We start from the raw sequence: 7,907 nt of genomic DNA, 5'->3' as shown, positions 1-7,907 counted from the left end.
GCTCGTGTGGGGGGGGGGGGGGGGGCGGCTCTGCAACTTACCTGGCTGCTTCTTGCTCGGACTGAGGGCTGCTGAGAGCAGGGGGTGGGGCTCGTTGCATGTGCCCGCCCCTGGGCTCTTTACTGCTGGAGCTCCACTCCTGTGTGTTCCTGCAGGAAATGACCCCTGGATCTATGAAGCCCGCAAGTGACCTACAATCCCTCTGGTTACATGGCTACAGATGTGCTTCTGACTCACCCCTTGGTGGTGAATAATCTGCCTCACCCCCGCTTTTAAGGACAATGAGGGGTGCCTTTGCCAGTTAGAGTCAGCCTGGTAGTTTTGCTGGGCCGCTTATATAAGCGCCCGATCTGTCACCCGTTTGCAGGTCAGAAGTCAGGTCTGGTGGCCTCACTGGCTGATCTGCTCCAATGACAGCTTCATGTCAGCTTCTCCAGCCAGGGGCACATTCGGAAATGTCTGCCGGCAACAGCACAAGCTGTGACAGAGGAGAGGTTGTAGCTGGGCGTGTGCAGAAGGGCAACTCTGAAATTTCTCCTTGGTCAGGTCCTTTTTCTACTGCCCCCCCCCCCAAGAAGATGCTCTACACACCCAAGAATTCCAGACTGTCTTCTCCAGCTGAATGAGACAATTTTGAATCCTAGCACAGCAGGAGGTCTGTGATCTCTAACTGTTCCACCTTACCAGTCTCCAGTCTTTGCTTCTATTTTCACCATCTGGGGAGATGAACTGCCGGTGTAGTGCAATGACCAGTGTTCCCTCTAAGCTGAGTTAGTGTGAGCTAGCTCAGTTTTCTAGCCTCCGGCTCACACATTTTTGTCTTAGCTCAGGAAGGATGGCTCCAGAGCAAACTAACTGATGCAGTAGCCAAATCGCTTGCTCAGAACTTTAATGCCAGTAGCTCATAAAGTAGAATTTTTGCTCACAAGACTCCACAGCTTAAGAGGGAGCATCAGTAATGACTGTAATGATTCGCTAATGCAAATTGCTCCAGGACTGGGAAGACGCAGGTTCAAACGCCCCCCCCCCCAACTCTGCTCACTGGAAGACCTTGGGCCTAATCTGATGGTAAAACAGAGAAGAGGAGAACAATGAGTGCCACCCTCAGTTATCTGGAAGAAGGGCGGGACAAAGCGTGAGATTCTTCAGGAGCTACTCCTCCCCCCCCCCCCCCCCCCGGGGTTCTCTAGAAGCTGGAAATATACAGCTCGGCTCTTCCGTTTTCCTGCTCTTGCTTGATCAAAATTACCCTCTCGGCTTTTAAATCATCCGGAGGCAGGCTTTTGCATATGTAAATCAATACAGGAACCAGAATAAATCCTTTGGCAACTGAGAAAAAGGGGAGGGGGGGTTGGGAGCCATCCTTGGAACAGAAACAGGACACCTGGCAAGCAGGACCCCAATTTTCTCCTGCAAAACGTTAGAGGATATGGAGATGTGAATGTCTCAACTAAAGGGGTCCAAACGTCCGTGTTCAAATATGCCTTCTAAGCCACAGAACATCCCCTTCTGACTCGGATTCGAAGCCGTCTCATTCAGCCAGGAAAGAAAGTCTGTAAGTCTTGGGCACAGACTAACGTCTTCTGATGAAGCGTGAAGCCAAATCGTTTTGTAAATTCGGGAGCGATCCATGCACTTTCAGTTGGAAATTTCAGAGTGCGCATTAGAAAATCAAGAGAGCCCTCTGAATCAGGCCAATGATCTGTCTAGATCACCATATCCAGTCCTCTGCCAGAGCCTAAGGGCACGAAGACAACAACCCTCCCAGTTGTTTGTAGTTACTGGTATTCAGAAATAGATTGCATGGGAACATGGAGGTTTCATTTAGCTATCGCAGCTGAGAAGAACATCAGGAAAGCAAAGGCTGGACCCAAAGGTCCATTCCAGTCCAGTGTCTCATTTCTCCCCCCAACAAAGGGTGCTGCTGGGAAGCCCAGTAAGGGAGCCATGACAGCAAAAGGTCTATGTGGTTATTTGGTGTAGTGGTTAAGTGCGCAGACTCTAATCTGGGAGAACCGGGGTTGATTCCCCACTCCTCCACTTACACCTGGCTGGATGACCTTGGGCAAGCCGTAGCTCTGATAAGAGCTGTCCTTGAAAAAAAAGGGCAGTTTCTGTCAAGAGCTCCCTCAGCCCCACCTGCCTCACAGGGTGTCTGTTGTGGGGAGGGGAAGGGAAAGGAGTTTGTAAGCCGATCTGAGACACCTCTGGGTAGTGAAAGGCGGGGTATAAAATCCAATATCTTCTCTCTCGTTTCCCTGCAACTTGCATTCAGAGGTGCACACCTTCAAAGAACGGAAGAAGAAACAAATAAATAAAACTTCCGTGTCCAAAGGCAGTGTACCTCTGAAGAGCAGGTGCGAGGGAGGGCTGTTACCCTCATTCCCTGTTTTGCGGGCATCCCAAAACAATCCGGATGGCCGATCTTGGGAAATAGGACCCTGGGCTAGATGGGCCCTTGTTCACACACCACAAGAGCTCTCTCCTCATGTCACGAAGAACCACGAATGTCAAATGGAAACCTCCGTGTTCAGATGCAGTATACCTGAGAACACTGCTAGCCAGTGACATGCCCTGCTTGGAGGGGGGGGGGGGAGAGACCTCCTCAGATGCATCTGGGCCAGCCTCCATTGGGAACAGGATCCTGGCTCTGTTGCATGGTTCGAGTCGTGATCCCACAGTTGCTCACAGGCATGGTGCAGGGTCATTCGTGCCACCCGGTGCCATTGAAAATCTGTCACAATGCACTTACATTAAGTTACTTAGTGATACAGGAACAAGATGTTGCTGCTGCTGCTGCTGCTGCTGTTGCTGCTGCTGCTGTTGTTGCTGCTGCTGCTGCTGCTGCTGCTGCTGCTGTTGCCAAGCAGAGATGCTGCCAAGAGACAGTCCTCCCGGTGAGCTGAAAGCTGGGAGGGATGAAAGGTCTGCGCTGGTCAGCTGATAGTCTGAAAGGGGGGAAAGGGTTTTAAGGCTCTGCAAAATGCTTTGTGCATCTGACAAAGTGAACTCTGTCTCACAACAGCTCGGCTTCATAACGTGTGTTTCAGTCTTAGGGGTGCCCTCGACTCTTCTGTTATTTTAGACACAAACATACACTCACAAAGATCTCAGCTGCGTCGGTATGCCAGCTCCAGGGCAAAGAGGAGCGCATTGCACAGCAAAGGGAAGCAAACTTTGGGCCAAACGGCTCATGTGCACAAACAGGCATGTACGAACACTCACGCCCGCCCCCCAAGAGTCCTAATTCCTGTTTCCAAATAAGCCACACCACATGAATATAGACACAAAGAAAGCCTAAAAGGTTTTAGTTTTCAGGGGGGGGGAATGACGGAAGGGAAAATGTTTATAAAATTGTGTGCCACTAGATGGGGCTATTGCACACACACACACACCAAGATCAGGCAGGAAAAACTGTCTCTGCTTTATATTGAATGGAGGGGGGGCTGTTCCTCAGGGGCTAGTCACATGACTGCCTGGCCGCATGGCTGCCACCAAAGAAACCTGCACACTGCTGCCCCCAGGGCTGTGGTGGTGAGCCAGTCATGCGCGTCTGCAATGTCACACTCACAAAAAAAAAAAGGCAAACTGCTCTGCTACATCAGACCATCTAGCCCAGCATTCTATTTCCAAGCACACCCAAGCCAGATGCTGCTGGAAAGCTCCCAACAGGGCAGGGTTGATGATGGCTTTCTCCTAGGGTTGCCAGGTCCCCCCTGGCCACTGGCAAGTCCAGGAAAATTGGGGGGTGGAGCCTGGGGAGGACAGGGACCCTCAGTGGGGTGCAATGCCACAGAGTCCACCCTCCAGAGCATCTATTTTCTCCAGGGGAACTGATCTCTGTAGTCTGGAGATGAGCTGTAATTCCAGGGGATCCCGAGGCCCCACCTGGAGGCTGGCATCCCTACTTTCTCCTATCATTTGTCCACAGCAAAGATATATTGTCTCCGTCCATGGAAGTTCTATTCTGTGATCACGACTCATAAGCGTGAAGCAAACTGCCCTACTGTATCAGACCAAGGGTCCACTTCACAAGACTTTCTGTTTTTCACAGCAGCAAGTACCAAGGTTCACTTTTTAAAGCAAAGGGTTTTGGAAGAACCGGGAAAGTGTGCATAATGCACATAATGCACACAAGCACTGTCTATTCTGACTGAGTGTGGCTCTCTGGCAGAGAAAGGTCTTTCCCAACATGAGTGGCCAGAAACCTTTTAAACTAGAGGCAAAAAGGACAGAATGTGGGCCTTTCCGGCATAAAGCATGAGCTCTGCCACTCAGCCAAAGTCTCCTCCCCTGGGCCTGTCAGAGGGGTCTCCAGAGGCGTGAGCAGTCCCTCCGTGTGGAAACAAGCAAGCTGAATGAGTCAGCCACTTCCTTGAGGTCCAGGAGCCGGGTCTCTCCCAGAGAGGCTCAGAAATATTTCGCAGACTTATGTAGCCACAGAAGTAGTTTTTTGGGTTTTTTAATTTGGACATCACACCAATCAGTTCACTGATTCCATATGCCATCCACCGCTTTGCTCTTGAAAGACTACCACGTTCAGGGGTTCAGTGTACACCAGTAATAACTGTGAGATCCACGTGGACACGTTCTTATGCCAGCGGAACAGAGTGAGTTGGCATATAAGTGCAATCATTAGGTGCCAATTCAGCAGGAGACTTCATCATGGTGGGGGTGGGGCTACAAACATGGGGGGAGTTTTACCACATCTACTAAGCAGATAAGAGCTTGAGCGTGTAGTTCCACAGCTGCTGGCTGGGAATGAAGACACACACAAACACCAGAAGGCCACTATTAGTCTTATTCACGGACTGCTGCTATTAATACAGTGCGATGCTCTACAGAGTTTCAAATGTGAACAAAGACAGAATCCTGCCCCACTGAATTTGCAGCCACAGAGACAGGATAACAACAGAGGTAATAGGACCACATTTCTGGGGGGGATTTTGATTCTCTGAAAACAAGCTTGTGGATCTTTCCTACGATTGTGCGCATGTACACAGATTTTCAGTATACACACATACATAATCACATGCACAAATTAAATGCGTAGTTCAGCATGTTCTCAACCCTTCCCAACTAAAAACAGCTCAACCATCCCACCATGACTGCAAAAGCGCTGGCTGCGACAAGTGCCAATGGTGTTAGAAAGAGACTAAACGAATTCACAGGTGAGGCTGGTTGACAGCTACTAGCTAGGATGGCTGAATAAATCCTCTATGTTCAGAGACTGTATGTCACAGGGAGAGGATGTGGCTCAGGGGAAAAGCCTCAGCTCTTCATGCAGAAGATCCCAGGTTCAATCCCCAGCATCTCCAGTTAAAAGGACCAGGCAGCAGGTGATGTGAAAGACCTCCACCTGAGATCCTGCACAGCCGCTGCCAGTCTGAGTAGACAATACTGACCTTGATGGACTCATGGTCTGATTCAACTTCCTGTGTGTATATATTATGTGTATGCAAGTCCAGTTGCTGGAAGAGGACTATTACCTTCAGGCCTTGCTGGTGGGCCTTTTTTTTTGGGGGGGGGGTGTCACCCGGATGGCTGCTATGGGGCAAAGGATGCTGAACTGGTTTCATTCATCAGGGCTCTTGTGACGGGATGACTGAAGAGTCAGAATGGGGGAAGTTGTTAGAATCTAACAGATCAGAACCAATGAAACCCAGGTTCAAATCCCCACTCTACCATGAAGTTCACTGGATGACCTTGGGCCAGTCATTCTCAATCTCTCTCTCTCACACACACACGGTGTTGTTAGGAAGGTAAAAAGGAGAAGGGAAGAACCAGGTACACTGCCCTGAGCTCCCTGGAAGAAAGGTGGGATGGTAAACAGAGTTTAAGAACCAGAGAGGAGCCCTGCTGGATCAGACCAGCGGTCCATCTAGTCCAGCATCTTGTCTCACACAGCAGCCAACCAGTTCCTCTGGAGGGCCAACAACACAGCAAAGAGGCCGAGGCCTTTCCCTGATGTTGCCTCCTGGCACTGGGATTCAGAGGTCAACTGCCTCTGAATACGGAAGTTCCATGTATAATGTATACTTCCATGTATAAAGGCAGGGTGTGAATGCCCATTACTAGGTGACCAACAATAGGGTGTGGTATAGTGGCTAGAGTGTCCGACTGGGCATCTGAGAGACCCAAGGTTTGAATTCTTACTCTGCCATGGAAGCTTGCAGGGTAACCTTGGGCCAGTCTCATGCTCTCAGCCTAGTCTACCTCACAGGGTTGTTGTGAGGGTAAAATAAAGGAGAGGATGGCATGTTGCCATCCACTTTGGGTCCCCACTGGGGGAGGAAAGTTGGGCATAAATAAATAAATAAAATTACTACCTCTGTCAAGGTCCTATTCATGGGCTTCTTAGAAGCCACTTGTTGGTTAAACAGCATGTTAGACTTTGGTGAAGGAAAGAATACTCTCCCAAGCCACTGATAAAATAATAGAATCTCTGACTGTTGGGGGGGGGGGAAGGTTTCCTAAGGTTCAGGCCGGTTTTACTTGTACTCCCCCCACCTCCTTTTTCAGGGTGGGAAAAGGGAAATCAACCACAAGAACTTCTGTCACTTCACTCTGTACATGTTTCAACACCGAAAGTCTCTCTCTGCCACCTTAACATTAAAAAAAGGCTTTTGTGCAACAGAAACTGGGTTTGGATATTCTCACGTGGGACGCCCAGAACAAGGAGAGAATGGGAGCCCCCTGAACGCTTGCAATAAAAACCTCAAGAGACAAAGCTGTGCATTTCTGATGGAGGAGGGAGTTAATTCTTTTCACCAGAAACCATCATCCTCCACACAGACTTGTCCCCCTCCCCTGAAGGCGGCTCTGTCATATTGTCCCTTTGGGTTTGATGTGAACACAATGAAACCAAAATATTAAATGGGGGGGGGCTCAGCTGACTGGTCCTTTTCCATTCTTACTTTGGGTGTCTGCAGTTTCTGTCAGTTTCTGACACACACCCTCAGCTGTCAACTCCTGCTCAAAAGCAAAGAATGAACATCTGCAAAACTCACTGGGAAAATGTGGGTCACTCCCCCCCCTCGGATTGTTGTAAGAAATGCAGAAAAACTTCAGAAGGCCCCAGCTGGATTAGAGTAAAGGTCCATTTAGTCCAGCATCCTGTTTCACATAGAAAGGAATCAGATGCTTCCGGGAAGCCCATAAGCAGAACATGAAGGTCACGGTTCTCCCACCAGTGTTGCCCCCTGCCAATGACTGTTATTCAGAGGTAAACTGCCACTGAACAAGGGGGTTCAGTTTAGCCATCATGATTAATAAGCCATTGACAGACCTATTTTGGGGATAAAAGGAACATTTGAGCCACAATAACCCGCTTATCGATATGTTCGGGTATAAAAGCCAATATTATTCAGCTTTTATTCGGATGTGGCTAGACTGTGGTCTCTTTAATTGACCTCTGATTTCACTTTCCAAGTCGCACCACCGCCACAGCACAACTCGACAAGTGAACTCAGCAGGGATTTAAACTTTAAATGCTTGCTGAGTTCAGTTGCAGGGTTGTGCCGCTGTGGTGGCACAACTCGGCAAGTGAACTCAGCAAGCATTTAAGGTTTAAATCCCTTCTCCATTATACCCTATGGGAACTGTCCCCATAGGGTATAGTGGAGCTGAATAAATGTGGGTTTCCCAAATATTCACCCAAATCCCAGTACAAAACCTATACTGGTGTTTGGGAATATTCGGGAATACCAATATTTTTCAGGTCCAACAGACCCGAATCAGAAAAAAATGATTTTTTGTTTTGTTTTGCACATTCCTAGTTCAAATTCAGCCACGAGCCTCATTTCAGTGACATAGGGTCAACCTCTCATGCTCTCCCTTAGCCTAATCTGCTTACAGTGTTATTTTCATGAAAAAAGGAGGAGAAAGGATCCATGCATGCCGCCTGG

The 7,907-nt window shown here is 49.1% G+C and overlaps 1 protein-coding gene across 8 annotated transcripts in view; it reads right to left on the bottom strand.

Moving 5' to 3' along the window:
- The window catches only part of MEF2D (myocyte enhancer factor 2D), a 202,814-nt gene that overhangs the window by 4,616 nt on the left and 190,291 nt on the right, over window positions 1–7,907 (bottom strand). For all 8 annotated transcript variants that reach the window (XM_015420284.1, XM_015420281.1, XM_015420280.1 and 5 more), the window contains one exon: window positions 2,753–2,948. In XM_015420284.1, coding sequence (XP_015275770.1) covers window positions 2,753–2,948 — 196 coding nt within the window. The remainder of the gene's footprint in view (window positions 1–2,752; window positions 2,949–7,907) is intronic.

Source organism: Gekko japonicus, unplaced genomic scaffold (genome assembly GCF_001447785.1).
Source record: "Gekko japonicus isolate JY-2015 unplaced genomic scaffold, Gekko_japonicus_V1.1 scaffold306, whole genome shotgun sequence".
Classification (NCBI taxonomy): Eukaryota; Metazoa; Chordata; class Lepidosauria; order Squamata; family Gekkonidae; genus Gekko; species Gekko japonicus.
The sequence above is the reverse complement of the archived record's forward strand: the minus strand, read 5'-3'. Positions and strand labels throughout refer to the sequence as shown.